The sequence below is a fragment of the Octodon degus genome, unplaced genomic scaffold, assembly GCF_000260255.1.
Source record: "Octodon degus isolate 3935 unplaced genomic scaffold, OctDeg1.0 scaffold00003, whole genome shotgun sequence".
Classification (NCBI taxonomy): Eukaryota; Metazoa; Chordata; class Mammalia; order Rodentia; family Octodontidae; genus Octodon; species Octodon degus.
The window spans coordinates 10,061,555-10,080,013 of NW_004524579.1; the positions used below are offsets into that span (position 1 = coordinate 10,061,555).

Genomic DNA, 18,459 nt, shown 5'->3' on the forward strand with positions numbered 1-18,459 from the left:
AACATATCAATACTTGATGAAAAATATCTGTTCAATGTTATGCCTAAGATGTTTGATATTCACACAGATAGTGAGGTTAAGCTTAACAGCCTAGGTTGTAAAGTATTAACAATAAGCCATTTCTCTGGAGGGTTAACAACCTAAATTTGCAGACTAAAATTAGAGAAAAAGGAGGGCCATAAGGAAAGCCAACATTTTGGTCCTAGCCTTCCAAGGTCAATTAAGACTCAGGACATATGAGAACTTGTACTGTAACGTCATGTAACTCATTAGTGTCCCAAATTTTCTGATCAAGAAGATTATGGAGCCAATGATGATGTAGCGTGTGCCTAAGGAAAGTCATATGGAGAGAAAACGTTCTCTCGGGCTTTCACAGAGAGTACATTGGCCAAGCAATGGCCATGACTCATCCATATGACTGACACTGACAAAGGTTCTACAACCTGAGGTACAGGATCTCAAGATAAATTGTGAGGGGATTTCACTGGCCTTATCAGATCCAAAAGCTACAACTCTTGTTGCATAGGTCTGGCTTTATCTTGGCCTTAACCAACCAGCAGAAAAGTATAAAAATGAAGTATAAGAAGTAAAGCCATGGTGTTATGTTGAGCTGTAGGGGACTCAGGTCAGCAATTTCTGACATTGCCAGTCAAGCGGAAAACTCAATACTATTATGGACTACTATCTACTCTTAGAATATTTTGCTGAATTGACATATCTATAATATTCAAGTGACCGAACTAAACAAAAAAGGGGATACAGATGAATGTCCATTTTGTATCTGTGTATTCAACATGGTTGGGATAGATATATAGTTACATTCTCTTAATGAATAGAGGGATTTGCTCTAATGGTGTTTGTAAATAGGATATCATGTCTGCATCTTGTATAGCAAATAACCACTAGGAGAAGAGTATGCAATGTGTTAATTATTGAAACGACTTGAAACTGTCTCATTGCTATTTGTTTCTCAATAAAATTATGGAAAAAAAATAAAAGAAATATAGTCAGTAAGCAACTGCCTGTCTCTAAAGAAAGAAAACTTGTGTATCACATAATATTGGTGAATCATGTGCATTAACAATCACTTTATAATGTAACCAAACAAAATTAAGCTCACCATGATATTTAGCAACTAAGATCACACTGTTTCGATCCATGCATGCTAGTATGCTTTAAAAACTGGAGTAATATTAGTAAATATGACACATTTAAAGAACTTACTTGATACATTAGTAAAATATTATTCTTTTTAGATTTAATGTTTGAGAGCTAATGACATTGTTTTAATCACACTGATATTCTTAAATAACTTTCTCTGCCTTTGTTTGAAAAACTAATTTAAGGGCTGGTCAAATAACTCAGTGGATTAACTCAGTTTAATCCCCAGGCCTGCTGTGTTGGCCCCACCCCCAGGGAGTGCTGAGATGGCATTTGAGACTGGGCATTGTTGTGCACGCCTGTAATCCCAGCCCTAGGGAGGCTGTAAACAGGCAGATCACTACTACTCTGAATTAGTACTGAGACCCTGAACACACTGTAGATACTTCCCTAAAATTATAAAAATAAATAAATAATAAATAAATAAATATGAACTGAAATAATAACAGTATATTACTGGTATCAAAACACAAAAAGCATATTTTTGCCAAATATTATGCACTACACTCATGCAAGCATTTGCCCATGAGTGCCAAAATCTTGCCATTCTTCTCCTATGGAACCCTATTTTTTATGGATAAACCATAAATTTGCTTAGCTTACTTTGTTTGAGAAAATGTCATACACAAATCACCTATCATGTCCATAACTGGAATGTGTAACTATAGAAAATTTATTTTAAAAAAATAAAATTCAAATGGAGTAGAAAAAGAGACTACAATTCAAATGTCACTAAACAACTTGTATGTCTTGATTTATAAAGTCCCTGCACAACTTAGTCCGGAAAGAACTGTCCAAAGAAGGATGATCTAGGCTTGGACAGCACCTTCAACCCAACTATTTATATACTGTGTTATCTTTCTGTCATTTCAAAGGAAAGATTTTGAACTTAAAAAAAAGTTTAGAGCATGGTCTTATTTGCCCACAGCAATACACATTTGATTTACATTCCTTTATGTCTCCCTTTTTGTCTATTTGATTGCTATTATTTATGTACTTTTAATCTAAGAATTTTTATGTTGACTTCTGATAAAAGAATTCTTCAGAAATCACTTCGAAATCAATCAGCTATTATTAATAGGTGTTTCTGCAGGCTCACATATCCAGGCACTTCATTGTATGGAATCATATCTAGCAGTATCTGGCATACCTAAAAGTTTTCCAAATTTTTAGACCATTAGTACAGTGTAAATACATTTTACATTATAAGCTAGCATATGTACGTATATAAATGGTTATTTATTTTCTAGTCTCCTTCTAGTTGTTTTGAAAATAATCACAATTTATGAAACTTACTTCACATCTCATTGTTGAGTTGTCATATGCAATGTAAAAGACAATAGTCTAAAACAGGAGCCAGTCTGTCGATCCAAAGATTTTTGTGCGGTGCTTAGAGAAGATGGTGTGTATGTGGTCAAGTTTAAAATGAAAGTTGGCAAATCCAAAGGAGGACTAAAGCAGACAGGAATATTTTTAGACAGTTGAGGTCATTTTTTTCAGACCACTAAAAGCAATTTTAAGATTTGAAGCAAATGCTTCAAGTGTAGAGTGAAAGAAATGAGAGGTGAATGCAGTACAGAGGCAGGGAACCTGCTCTCCAGGGGCAAGGGAATGGTACAAGCACTCAGCAAAGCAAAGGAACAGAATATGAACGCTTACAGGAAGAAAACACGCAGATGTGCCGCATCCCAGGGAAACTGCAGATGGATCTGTTTTTGTTGCACGAGGTATATTAGTAGCAGATCACATGATAACCAAACATGAAAAAGGGTGTGATTTAAGTTAAATGATGAACAACTGTCATCAGAAATAATGCTTTGCTTCTATAATGATACCTAAAATTTAGACATATTGCTTTTTTTAAAAAGTCCTTTCATTCTTTTTTATAGCTATGAGCATCTCTAACATCTACCTTTATTTTACAACAACTAAGATACCCCTCAATTGAATAAATGTGTCTATAACAAAAACAGACTCAAATAAACTGAAGGTGTATGACCAAAGTTGCAGGTACTATTTTTACGGCACTTCTTATGATAAGACTATTTTTCTTCTAAAGAACATTGTCATAACAGAGAATTTTTATATTTGATTAAAAAATGATCAGATAAGCACTGGAGAAGATTTTCTTCATAGTCTCCCTAATAGCAAAACAAAAAGAATTCCTAAATAGCGCAGGTACATAAGATGAAAGGAACAGTTAGTGTTTGCATTGCCTGATCAGTTTTCGCATGCCTGTATCTTACAATCTGAGCCTCTACTTCGAAGATAACAGTATACAATACAATAACCATTGTTAATTTCCTGTCATCTTATTTTGGAAATTCTATATTGTTTTTTCTCTTTTTAAAAATAAAATAAAAGATGATCCAGGAAAGCAAAGGCTAGAAGCACAAAGAGCTACCACTGAATTACACGGTCACGCCCAATGGGGATGTGGGACATGGGCTTCTCTTGATTTTTCCTGAAGGGCGCTATGATGAGACAGTCATGTTTCAGTTGGGGTTTACAGGATGTGATAGGTAGGTCACCTTCCTGATCTCCTGGGCACTGCACAGTCAACCTTTCGCTGCTGCCTAGTACAACCCCCCTGTTAAAATTTATCTTTCATGTACATGGAGAAAACAGGGACACTCAGCATTTCTTTTGAGGTGCATGGCCAAGGATACAGTTGCCACTCAAAGCACTTAAAAATTAACCAACTCAGGGTAATTAAATTTAGACTTTGCCCTGCTAGATGGTCTAGTAAGTTGTACAGCCCTCATAGAGTTCAGTCTGTGAGTTGATATAAGTGCACCGTGATGTAGAATTCATTGCTGAATCCTTAAATTGTTCAACTGGCAAAGAAAGAACTTTCAGAGATACCAAGTAGCGAACTTGCTAGGGTGCTCTTTAGAAAAAAACATCTCTCAGCTGATGTGCTTCTTGTGCTGTCTAGGTGAATTTTGCAAAAAGAGAGCAGGGACGCATCTTGATTTTCACAATAGCTGATGGTTGTGTTACTGGAACTTAGCATCCCAGGATGTGGCACCATTTGATGGTAAATGATTTGGGTGAACTCTCATATCCACACTCCACTAACAAGAAAACAGCTGTACCATGTAAAGAACTTGTATTATTATTTTGCTTACCTGTCCTGACTTTTGACTTTATCTCTCTATACAAGAAATGAAGTAGACAACAAATGACCTGGAGTTCTTAGAAGCTATGTGAAATATCTGCTCCAAACTATCCAAAGCTTGCACCTGAGATTTTACTCTACAATATACTACTAGTTTTACAGCTAATAAGTGTATGTGATCAAAGATATCATGTTTACCTTTTCCCTATTGATGAGAAAAATGACCCCAAGATAGAAAATTTTTGGTCCAAGTTCCAAATTCTCACAAAAAGTGGCTATGTTATGCCAAATTTATTCAGGATTCATCTCTTTTGTAATTATTATGACAAAATCCCTGCCCAGTGGTAAAAGGTAAATAGCTCAGCAGCAGTAAATATTAGCTCTCAAGGATGGCATAGAAAATTGTGTTTACAGAAGGCAGGAGGATGAGGAGTGGAGCAACACAATAAAGAAATGGAAGCAAGCTGGTCCCCTTTCCTTATCCTGAAACAACCATAGCTGTCTTGACAAGGCTAGTGAATGCTATTTCCAGTTCTGGCAAAGTGATGAAGACAGGGGGACAGGGAGATGGCTCAGTGGAATAAGCGCTTCCCTGGCAAGTGCAAGGCCCTGAATTCAATCCCCGGGTCTGAAAAAAAAAAGTGATGAAGACATTGGTGGGCGCTGTCCTTAGTAGCCAAGGATCACAGCTGGCACAAAACAAGAGACATCGCTTAAACAGATAAAATAAATTCACCCCACTCACCACATGGGGACGTTTTGAAAACCTTTCTATTCACTTTATTGACTCATTAGAACTACAATGTTTTGAGGCCCCTCCAAATAGCTCAGTGGATTAAAGCACCTGTAAACAGGCTGGGGGAGTTCAATCCCTTGGCCTGCTATGCCCCACCCCCCCGGGGCGAGCTGAGACAGCGATTGAGACTCTGGATGGTGGCCAACGCCTGTAATCCCAGCTCTTGGGAGGCTGTAAACAGGCGGATCACTAGAGTCCGATCTAGTAATGAGACCCTGAACACCCTGTAGACCCTTCCCTAAGATACAAAATGAACAAAGCAAGAATAAAAAAGAACTACAATGTTTGAAGCAATTACTGTGTTAAGACCAGCACCATTCTTGACGGCCTCACTGCAGTCTCCTACATCCTGTATCCCCTTCCTATTACGTTTTACCCCAAGTAAACATCTAGATAGCTATTTAATGCATGTACACACATCTATAGACTTTAGGAAAGCTGACAGATTTTACTTATTGTGCAATTAAAGTACAGCGGGATACAGAAAGCCGTGGATGTGAACAAGAACCAGCTCCTAGCAAGGATTAAATTGGACTACTTTTTAACTGCATTTGCTCACTTTTACCACTAGGGTGCACTAGGGTAGCAATGTACCAGGCCGACAGGCCATAAAGAGTTAATGAAGGCTCTCCCTGAGGTTCATTCCTTAAAGACCATTCACTGCAACGTTGTTATTAGTAAGAAAACCGTTGATCACAGAGTACGTGACGTTATTTGACGACAAAATGATTTGGGTGAACTCTTACATCCACTTGACTGCCAAGAAAATATCTTTGCCATATAAAGGATTCACATCATTATTTTGCTTACCTGTACTGACTCTTGGTTTTATTTCTCTGTACAAGAATGAACCAGTCCTGATGAACAGCAGAAACGCAATAATGAAGAGTATTTCTATTGTTGGATCTCTATTTGCAGACTTTAACTTCAATGTCACTGATGTTTCTAGATTTTTCTTTCTGAGATATTCCACACATATGACTCATTGTTTGAATTATATTATCATCTTTAGTTGTCCTCAAACAATGAGATTATTCTCACATAAAAGTTGACTTAACATTATGGGTACTGTGTTTAAATTTAAAATCTACTTTCTAGATTTACATAAAACTCATTTGTGTGTGTATTGTGTTTATGTATCTGTATAAATAAACTGATAGGTGGAAACATATATATTATATAATTATAATATAGGGTATAATTATATATTATGTAATTTATTTGGAGTCAACAATCCAGACACTTTCCAGAGACAAAGGTAGCTTATCTCTGCTACAGTGCATATTGAACATACAGCATAAGTTCTATTTCTGCACAGCCATGCTTTTATAGGGATATAAGAATAAGACACATTCTCTCCTCATCAGGGACTAATTTTAAAAACAGCCACTACTCTAACTATAGAAAAGTAAAACGAACAAGCAAAATAACTTCACAGCATTACCTGCAAAATATCTCCAATTGTATAACATTTTGCCGATGGGCTCTTGAAGCTAAACTACCTGTAAAATATATTTCAGACCACTAATGTATTATAGAACAGATCCAGTTATTGATAAGTTTAGTACTGGAGAACCTCTCTCCAAACAAATTTACTTAAGGTTTTTATGCCTCTGTTAGACCCCAGAAGAACTGTTTATTTCAGATATTGTAATTTGAAATAATAAAATGAAATTTTAAAATGCTACCTTTATAAAAAGACATGGAGCTGTGTTTGTTGTGTTATTTTGCTTTGATTTTCTTTTTACATTAGTTCAAACAAGTCAGGTTACAGATATAAAACCAATTTATGAGCTACACAGAATATTTTCATTACCCTTTTGTTTTAGAAACAGAAATACAATTACTTTCACTTGGCTTGGTAGCAGAAAAGAATCAAACTCAAATAGTAAAAGGAAGTGAGAAAGGACCCCGCACACAATGTCTTTATTTTTTATTAGTGAATTACGCGTAGAAAATGATTTTTAAGAAACTTAATTCATATTACTAATTTCAAAATAATGCTCCTTATTCTTTTAAAAACTATTTCCTGGGCCGGCCAAATAGCTCAGCAGATTAAAGCACCTGCAAGCAGGCGCAGGGACCAGGGTGCAATCCCCAGGCCTGCTGTGCCTGCCCTGCCCCCTGGGAGACTGGGCGTGGTGGCACACGCCTGTAATCCCCGCACTTGGGAGGCTGTGAACAGGTGGGGAATCACTGAGTCCGATCTAGTAGTAACACCCTGAACACTCTGTGGACCGTTCTCTAAAATACAAAAATTACATACATACATACATACATACATACATACATACTATTTCCTAAAGATACATAGTTTTGCATTTTTAGGAAAATAAGGATTTTGCACAGAGCCTGCTGAGACGTCTCATCTTCATGCTCATGATATAGTTCTTGACTTCTAACCAATAAGCACATGCCAGAGGCCATTACATCAGTTCTCACAAAAAAACGGTCAGATGTTAGGCACGAACATCGTCAGCAGACCTATCTATGACACTTTTCTCAAACCTTTTGTGTATCATTCAGTTCCTCTACAAGCGAGCGACAGAAGTAAATTTGTAAAGCCTCTGTTGGAAGCATCAATGACTACTAGCAGCCTAATTTATTCTCAGCTTTGTTTTGCCCAAGGATGTTTGAATTTTATATGAAGGTACAGGATCAACGGCTTAACCCAACACATTCCTTCCTGTTTTCTTTTCTTTTCTATTTTTTGTGACAGGGTCTCACTATGCAGTTCAGGCTGGCCTTGAGCTCACTTTGTAGCCCAGGATAGCCTCGAACTTGCATTGATCCTCCTGGCTCAGCCTTCTGAGTGCTGGAAGCACAGGAATGTGCCACCACACATGGCAAAAATCCTAAATGTAAAACTGGAGGCCCTGATAGGGATGAGAAAGGTGTCTGGGGCCAAAGCCTTTTAGACAGTAGTCCCGGAAGCAAACCGGCGACCTTCTATTCCAGTAGTGCAAGATTTAGCCAGTTATAAACCCTGGCACGAGACTACTAGACTGTAAGCAAGACAACGCTGATCTTCATAGCATTCTTTATATACAAAAATATGTTTTAAAAAAACACAAAACGATAAGTAAACAATCTGCAGTGGGGTCACCATGCTCTGGTCAAGTAAAAGAGCGCATGCAGTGGCACACCTGCTGTGCTAAGTTTAAAGATGCCTTACCACCAGAAGAGCTGCCCACTTATGACGTGGGTAGATTGCTGCCAACCTGTTTACAAACTGGAGACCTTTAAAAAAATGTGCTGACATGTGAGGGTCATTCTACAGCTTTCTCTCTTTTATTATTTTTTATTTTTTTTGATTTTATTTTTAATGAATTTAGGGCAGGACGTATAGTGTGTACAGGGTCTCACTACGTAGACCAGACTCGTGGCGATGCTCCCGTTTTCAGCCTCCCAAGCGCTGGGATTGCAGGCCTGTGCCACCACACCCAACCCAATCACTGTGTCAGCACACCCCAGGGGCGGGGCCGGCATGGCAGGCCAGGGGTGAAACCTGGCCTCTGCACTCTGCCGAAGCAGGCCCTTCAGTCCACTGAGCTATGTGGCTGGCCCTTTATTGTTTTTACATTATAGAAATATTAAGGAAATAGCTTTAGATCTTTCTAGTATTGTGATTAACACCATCATTAAAATTTCAGATGAATTCTCTCTGTAATAATAGCTACAACTGCCTCTTTTTTGCTGCTATAGTAAACAACCAAACTGCTTTTATAGAAATTGATTCCTTCCTAATAGTTTAAATTTTTTTGTGCTGACCAATTTGATTCCTGTGGTTACCATTTTCGTTTTGTCTCCAAGCACAGTAAAATCTCCTCATACAACATTGTCATTGCTTTAAATACTTCAGATATTGCAGCAAATTGAAAGACAGCCCCCTCACTTTATAAATAAGCTGTAACTTAAGCCAAAAAGGGTTTACACAATGGTTCAAAACTCTTGAAGTTTAGTTCAATGCTAGTTTTTCACACTATGGTGGCTACAAATTCAGCTCATCAATCACTGTGCAAGTTTAAAAGATTTCTGGCAATTTTTTTTTTTAAATCAAACTAGCAGAATCAGGCACAAGTGACATTATTCTGTTCAGTAGTAAAGATTCTAAACTCAAAAATTTATAAGAAGAAAAAGGCAAAAATGTTATGAAATGAAGTTTTAGCTTTAAGCAGCTTAGAGATGAATGAACAAAGATTTCCTCCATTAATTTTTAGGATAAGACTGCAGAAATTCTACATGAAAATGTTGCTTTTCTACAGAATATTCCATTCATATTGAGAGGAAATTGTGTAAAGGACATTCAAGTTTACTATTTTTCAGAAAATTAAGTCGATAGTTTTCTAAAATATTTACAAAAATAAATTTCTGAAGCCTTCTGAAATTTGTGAATTAATTTAAAAAACAAACTTTGAAAGAAGTAAATGAAGTAACTGAAATTTGTATGAAATTCATCTGGCAGGACAGCTCCAACTGCTCTAACAGAGTTGTGCTAATTGTCTTAATTGTTCTCTGCCTAGGTTATCACTAAATAATTAAAGAAGGAGAAATAATATGAATGACAAGTGTGACATATGCCAAGCACTGTGTGTATTAATTAATATGTTTATTCATTTCCCCACACCATGTATATTATTATTCCCTCCTACAGAGAAAAAGAAATAATTTGCCAAAAAAGACAGATAGGTAATGAATGCTAGATTTGAAATTTGAAGTGTGCTTGTCTGGCCACCCGCCTATTTTGTCTTGGTTATAGCATATGTTCTCCAATCTGAATGAAGCAAATGTAATGATTGGCAGCTCTGTGCAAGTGTGTATGTGAGCGACACACTGAAGTTTACGACGGCACTGTACAGATGGAGTCTGTGTGTCTGCACCCATCTACGCCGACCGACCGCTTTCTCTAGAGATAACAATGAGTTTCCTTCCCAGGTCTGAGTTCCCCCAGTCAATCTTACTTTGAACCTTAATCCTTTTATTGAATACTGGCTTGGGAAACTTTTCTGAGTGGGCAGCTGTGCTGAGATTATGATAAAATAAAATTCAAAAAGAAATCAGAGAACAGTGATAATATACTAATAAAGGGAAATTTTTTTTTTAATTTTTATTTTTGGCGGAACCGGGGATTGAACTCAGACCCTTGCACTTGCCAAGGAAGTGCTTATTCCACTGAGCCATCTCCCCGGCCCCAATAAGGGAAATTTAGGCAAACATTGAGAGGAGTTAAGAAAAGTGGTAATATGTTAAATGTTTTATATTAGATTCTTCGGTCTCAAGTAACTTTCTAGTTTGATAAATACATCTGCATTCAATTTTTAGAACAAAGACATATTTTAAGTGCAAACATAAGTGACACTTCAATATTCCACATCTCTTTTTTATTCCGTTAGTGTATATAATCAAGATTTGACTTAAATGAGTTGACTAAAGTCAAAAATATTACAAAAAATACATATATATATGTATATACACACACACACATATATTCGATGTACCAGTAACTGAATACATACAGAGATAAAAATACACAAATAAAGATCTATAAGACAAATGGAACTGAATAAAATAATTATGATAGCCTTTACATATTCCTAAAATGTGTCATTTTATGTGGACTTTCAAGAGCTCATGAGTAACAGAATGCATACCCTCCAATTTTATCTAAAATTGGATCATATTGCAACAAATTAGAACTTAAATAATGCCTAGATATTTCAGGGAATGATATACTGCAGATAGAAAAACCAAATAGCATTCAAACGTTAATCCAATATTAAAGGACCACCATTTCCTGCAGAGTGAAAACATAGAAAGAAGATTTGCAAAGAGGCAAAGTAAATAAAATGACCACTAAGTTTATTGATAATACTGTTAAGACAAAATGATACGCTTTGATTAGTTGTATCAGTATAGTTTCTTGGCCATGTAGGAAAAGAGAAAAAGAAGGTCAATAAACATAACCATGCATGCGTTATAAGCTAATGTGTTTTTTTTAAAAAAAAAGTAAATGTAATGGGAACCACTACAACTGCAATACGTATGTGGCCAGTCCTACAGGTGACTAGGCAATCCCAACATCACTGCTGAGAATTAAACTGATCCAATGATCTATGACTCTAATAGCACTAAACCATTCCATTTCAAATTGCATTATATTTTATGCCCCATTAATTGAACATTCATATTAATTTTTAACATTAGACTCAATTCATTTTAGAGTCATGTGCACAGTTTTGCTGGTATTGTAGCAGGTTCTTCTCCTTTTTTCCCTACCTTGAATTATTATATCATAAATCAAAATGTTTCCTAATTAGTATGCAATTGAGAGATACCAGCAGGAAAAAGTTTAGATCAAATAGAACCTTCCTGATTCTAGGACAAAGTGATAAAATTTTATATAAAGAAATATAAAGAAAAAAACGGGAAGGGAAAAGAGCTTCAAATAGAATATTTGAAATTGGATGATGTTTCAGTTTGTTTAGATTTTCTAGCATTTCACCCTAAAGTTCAGAAAACGTCTCACTAATGTTAACAGAAAATGAAATACTTTGAAAATATGTTTAGCAATTTGTTGTAAGCATTTAGCATGCGTAATGGCAATGGATCAGTCTCTACACTCATTTATGTAAACAACACGAGAGTTTGACTCATGCTTCCAATTTAATTAAAGTGCTCTAATAAATGCATTTTAAGATTCAATTATTTAAATTGCTTTTGGCACCTAAACAGATTTGGCTGCCATACTACAGACAATAAAATCACTTTTTGCTTCTTTTTGTATAATTCTTTATTAGCTATAATTGAATTTATATATTCCTATCTTACAGAGTCTTATCAAGATCAGATAGTATTTTCATGAATATGCATAATCATAAGGTTCATAGTTAGTGATATTAGTAGGCCAGCCCACATAATTTCTCCCTATTGCTGCCCAGAGGAAGAACTCTGGCTGAGGAGACAGGCAGATAAGTATATTCAGTAATATTAGTCTCTGTAAAAATTTTTCAAGAAGATAGGTCATTATCATTAGTTAAGATAAGAATGTCTCCTGGGATATGTAAGTCAAAAGAAAGTTTATGTGGCAGAATTATGTAAGGAAACTTACAATAGTGCCTGCCCACAAACCATGCAATTTGGAAACAGCCAAGAAACAAAACCATAGAGGAGGAATAAATACAACATGTATTAGGGGTTATTATGCAACTACAAAGATTCTATATGACCCTGGCAATATAGCAAAATATAGTTATGGAAAAGAAGCTATTTCTTATGCTCAGTAGCTAATTTTCAAACATATGTACCTGTATTTGAAACTTTGAGCATTTCACACATTTTTCTGTATCTGAAAAAAAAATGGATCCAGACTGATATTGTGTATCAATATAGCTGAAAACAGTTAATACAAAGGTAGCCAAAAGCAAAGTTCAATAAGAATTCCAAAGAAGGGTATTATTCTGATTGCTTAGAAAGCATATCTCATGTACACTTTGCTCATATTGAAAAACAACTCACTGCTCAATTTTGCTAGAAAGGATAAAATATCTTCAGTAATATTATTTAATAATGTTTTAAAATCAAATAAAAGGCTAGATTAAAATGTCTAAATCAAACTGTAGGTATAATTAGACACTTCAGAAATAATATATAACTCCATTCTGAAAGCATAGATAGTTCACTATCTAATAGTTAGTTACATCTGCCTTTCTTACAATTTGCAATGAAAACATTATATATTTCCACTCTCAAATGTTCAAGGGCATTATATCTATGAAAATAACATGTATCATAATAATCTATTCCAGAAAATAACATTTTAATAGTCTAGTCTGGATAAATAAGAAATATATAGCCTTCAGGACAAATGTATTTAATATTAGGCAATATAAGAAAGTACAAAAATTGACTTATCTATATTATTGTATGGGTGAAATAGGAAACATCTAAAATAGTAATATAGTTTGATGGTGAATAAATGTAAAAACTATAATAAAAGTTCATATATTTTAGTCTATAATTTATATAGAACAACACTAAGTACAGGCTGCAAACATCTTTTTCCATTGTGGATATTTAACCTAGACTACCATAATATATATGACAGACTTGTAATCATATGACCAAAATAAGGTCAATAAAATTTAAATCTTGGGTGTAACCATGACATGGTCTAATTTATATTCAAATATCAAATATTAGTCACTACTTTAAGAGGCAAACATACACAATCTCTACATTCATGTTTCTTTTTGACTTACTGCTTTGTAAGTTCTCTTCTGTCCAGCATGCTTCCGAATTTGTTCTCCATTTGGCCCGGTTTCCACGTGCATCGAATAGATAATATCAAAGAAGTCTTCCACCACAGCGACCCGCCGCAAGGACAGCTTCTCATCCACTCCCACGCCATCCTAGAAGCAGAGGCAAAGACACGCGGGAGTCACACGGTCATCTGAGGTTGACACAGGAAGCCAACTACGTCAAAATATTGATGTAATCTGAACCACATCATCTAGACAGAAAACTTCAGAGAAGTTTTCTTTTTTCTTTTTTTTTACTAATATCCCACAATTTCGTGCATTACTTCTCTAAAGAACTTTAATAAATAGGAGACAGAATAGAAAATAAACGTAAATCATGCTTAGCCACACTCCGTCTTTTGAGTTTTAATAGTAACTTACTTTTAACCATCAGTATGACTTCAGTAAATTATTTTAAAGTCTATTAATTCTATTCCAATAACTCAGTTCTAAATGCTGATTCATTCATCACATTTCAGTTGCTGAGACCTAGAAGTTGTAATTACAAAAATAAAAGAGAAAACATAAAACATCATATAACCTAGGAAAGAAAATACATCTACTATCAATAGTAGATTAAGATACAAATGTTTTAAATATGAACTCTATTGCTTATGGGTAAACTATGAGTGGCTTTCTGTTGTTATTTTATTTTTTGAAACAAGTTCATGCTATGTTGTGCACACGGGCCTTGAACACACTATGAACCCCAACTTGTCCTTCAACTTGCAGGAATTTTCAGCTTCTTGAGTACTAGGATTATGGAGTTGTGCCACTATGCCCTGATGCCTATGTGTAAACTGTGGATCTTCCACCCAGAAATTGGGTAGTTTGTGAAAAACACTTAAATCTCTATAAATGTCTGCTTTTATGGCTTAAAAAAAGAGATAATAGATTCCACTTCATAGAATTATTGTAAGAATTAAATGCAATAATATGTGCAAATGATATAAACCCAATATTTGACATATAATGATCACTGTATAAGTGTTGTCCCCTGTTATGTTGTTGATTACATTAAACTATAAGAAAAGAGAACTATGGTCATTCGGAGAATTAATGCAGCACCAAATGCTAACGTAGATGTCTTAGAAGAAATATAATTTAGTATAGGTGGGAGGGCACAACCACGGAAAAGAAAATATGACAAAGAGCCAGTACCTCACATAGATGATAGAAAATAAGAAGTCAGGGTTGAGATCATGAATAAAAGTAACCTTACATGGCTGCAATTTAGAAGAGGTTCCAGCATATAGACACACACTGCACTCTTATTTTTACCCCAAGGAAAAACATGACACAATCCAACAGACCAATTAATGTTGGTACAGTGAGTGGCATGACTAAATAAAAACCTACAGCCAATGCTTGACATTGGCAAGACCCTCACTGAACACTAATTCCAGCAAGCTAGAGTTTACTGCAAAGTCATGAAGAATACACTGGCACTTTTTGTTACTTTGCTCTTTGTTTCTTTTTTTATACTAAACCTTGAAAGGAGCAAAGGCCAAGGTAGTATACTCAAATAAATATGTATACACATATATATGAACTCATGTGTTTGGCTAACTGGGATCTCTCTCTTTGTTCAACTAGAAATGCCTCTTCACAAATTTCCTGTGATGCATGTTATTTCCAATTAAACTCCTGACCTTTCTCACATCTCTTCTTGACTATCTCAAGGTATCTCTCCTTTGACATCTCACATCTCTGGGCTGAAATTACCCCACTGCCTTCTAATACAAGAGTAGTATCCATTGAGAACACAAAGACAAATCATGAATCTTGGGAGTGATCATCCTGGAAAACCATTCCACTTTGATGTCAGTGCCTGGGAAAATACCATCACATGTGTCTCAATCTGACTGTCTCTATATCTTCAGAGAACACCCATATATCCTAGGCTTGCAAATTCAGATTCTACCTATCCATCAGTAAAATCATCCAGGAAACATCCCAGTCATAAAATTTAGTATTCAGTCAGGTTCTTGATGACTACCCATAAATACAGCTCAGTTATTAATTATATTTACTTATATAAATTAGTTTATTATTTGCTCCCAAGTCCATCTGCCTATTTACTCAATTCCCCAGTTAAACTCTAACATCATAATTTACTCCTTTTGTCTAGTATCCAACAAAACCTAAATAGTGCCTAGCCCTTTTAACTGTTAGAGCCATCCAGGGGTATAACCAAGGTGTATAGGGAGCTGTCTACACAGAAAATAAATATTAGACTATGGATTGTCAACACGTATGTAGGTATACACTTGTCCTTTGGCTTCCATGACAAATTACCATAATGTGAGCTGCTTACCAAGAGAGAAGTTTCTTCTCTCATATTCCTAGAGATCATAGATGCAAATTCAAGCTGTCAGCAGAGCTGCAGCCACCCTGGGGAATCACATGGCGGCGAATCTGTTCTTTACCTCTTTAGCTATAAGTGGTTGCCAGCATCCCATGGCTTCAAGCCACATCACATTTCCTTCTTCTTCTGTGTGCCTCCTCTCTAATTTCTCTCTTCCAAGGACATTTCTGATGGCCTTCCAGGTAACTCAAGGTAATATCTTCATCTCAAGAGTCTTAAGGTAGTTATATGCTTAAGACTCTCTTTTTCAAACAATTTAATAATTTCAAGTCACAGGAATAAGAAATAGTTATGTTTTGATGGCCATTATTCAGTCAACTACAGTTGGTATTTGAAAACAGAAAGAACAGACTGTGCTATGAGAAAGCGTGCTGGAGGTGCTTCGTAACTACAATACTTAACATTCTTTCAGGAAATCAGGAATTCAGTACATATCAAGATAATATGAAATCACATGTTTTTAGGGGAGTAAAATGTTGTATATCCCTTCTATCATGTACATCTAAATATTTTCAATTGATTCAAGCTCCATGTAAACAAATATTCTATAATTCAAGTTCAAAACTGCTTTCAAGTTCAAAACACTAATATAAATGACTTAAATGTCTGTGAAATCATCACAGAAAAGAAAGAAGAGGCACCTGATTGTGAAGAAAAGAAAAAAACTCTTTTCAGGTTTGTTATATGTCACTTTAGAGATGATGACATGTTTGCATATTTAGAAAATCCTAATGAATAATCTCAAACTTAGAATACATAAATAAGTTCAAAATCTATACAAAACTATCAGTTATATTTCTCTTCATTTCTAATGGACAATCAGAAATATCTATTAAATATCATAAAATATTGCTTAAAGAAATTTAAAAGGAGGTAAAAATGGAAATATATGCCTAATACATGAATCAAAATATGTAATGTCATTAAGGTGGCAATTCTCCAAAAATTGGTTTATACAACAAATACAATCTCTTATCACTCTTCCAACTAGCATTTTACAGAAATTGATAAATGACATTAAGAGTCATACAAAAATGCAATGAAATGAAAATAGTATAAAACAATTCTAAATATATTTGTAGTTAATATACTTCTTAATTTAAAAGTCTACTATTATAATTAAGCACTCATATGTAAACAAATTAAGCCAGAATTTCACCTAGTGCCATACACCAAAATAAAATCAAAGTGGATTATAAAGCTAAAAGTGAGAAATGAACTCAAAACTTTACAAGAATACACAGAAATAAGATGTTTATGACCTTAGGGCAAAGTCCCCATAGTTATGACACCAAAAGTAAAACAATCAATGATGAATTATAAGTAATTACATCAAAGTTAAGAAAATTTGTGCTGCAGATGATCTAATCAAAACTTGAAAACCTTCATAAATTGGTTAAAATTTTTGAAAATCATTCAGTAAAGAACTTGCATTCATAATGCATCAAAAAACTCAATTATAGGAAGTCAAATAGTTTAAAAATTGAGAAACTTTAGATATTTCTTAACAAAATATTTGAATGGCAAATAAACACAAGAAAAGACAACAATATTAGTCATTAAAGAAGTGCAAATACATCTGTAAGGAGACAGTCCTTTCGCATTAACAGAAATTTATAAAGTCAAATATGGAGGGAATGTGTAAAGAAATTGAAATTCTTATAGATTGTTGGCAAGAATGCAAAATGATGCAGTTGTTTTCCAAACAGTTTCCAAATGATGCAGTTGTTTTCCAAACAGTTTCCAAACTCAAATATTAAACTTGGACCTAAGATAAGGCTTACCTGGCCCAAATCAAAATATATTCAAGAAGAATAATAAAATAGGTCCAAATATATTCCCCACAAATATCAATAGCCTATTTGTAACAGACAAAAAGTAAAAACCCAAGTGTTCTTGAAATGTAACTATAAATCCATGTGGATGGTCATACAAATGGCTATTATCCTTCCACAAAAGGGGTAAGATCTTGAATATGTTGTGCCATCAATGAATACTGTACATATTAAGATGAGAAAAAAATTCAGACATAAGAGACCACGTATTTCATGATTCAATCTACCTAAAATATCTAGCATTGCCCATACACTAGAATATTGCTTGTGTAGGGTCGGGATGATTTTTGTTTGCCAAGCCTTTTAGGAAGGATATAACTGTTTTAACAATAGATAATGGGGATGTATCCTTGCAATGTACTGAAGGAGTGAATTATATACTATAAATGATAAATTCTCTGGGATGTGATCTACATCTCAATAACTCTGTTGAAAAAAGACATCTTTTGAGTTCAAAGCTGGAATCAAATCAAGAGACTCATGCAATTTGTACTCAACCAGTCCATGAACCTATGAATGCAACGTAGGAATGAAGAGGCTCAGTCCCTACCACAGTAGCAGTTAATATATTATGCTGCCTATAGTGGACAAATGTCCCTTGAAATCAATGCATAAGATTTTTATAAATTTTACTGATGTAACACATATGACACATGTGTTCCATAAAATTTACAAAAACACTAAAACATATTTTCATAATAAATTCAATGTAAGGTTTTCTGCCGAGTTCCAGGAGCCCCCAGACCAAGTCCTAGCCCAGGTCCGGTGAGTGTGCAGAGAGCTTCCTCTTCCTCCAACTTCACCTTGCCCCCTCCAGGCACAACTCAGGCCTGGCATACACGCCTGAGGTGTAATCCTGCAGCTGCAACCACTGCAGGGGA

The 18,459-nt window shown here is 35.2% G+C and overlaps 1 protein-coding gene across 7 annotated transcripts in view; it reads right to left on the reverse strand.

The window, feature by feature from the left end:
- The window catches only part of Nol4 (nucleolar protein 4), a 348,720-nt gene that overhangs the window by 247,866 nt on the left and 82,395 nt on the right, over positions 1 to 18,459 (reverse strand). For 5 of the 7 annotated variants that reach the window (XM_023715387.1, XM_004623567.3, XM_004623569.2 and 2 more), the window contains exon 2: positions 13,337 to 13,486. In XM_023715387.1, coding sequence (XP_023571155.1) covers positions 13,337 to 13,486 — 150 coding nt within the window. Of the gene's footprint in view, positions 1 to 12,382; positions 12,424 to 13,336; positions 13,487 to 18,459 lie in introns of all 7 variants that reach the window. The other 2 variants (XM_012514701.1, XM_023715388.1) reach the window with 1 other exon arrangement.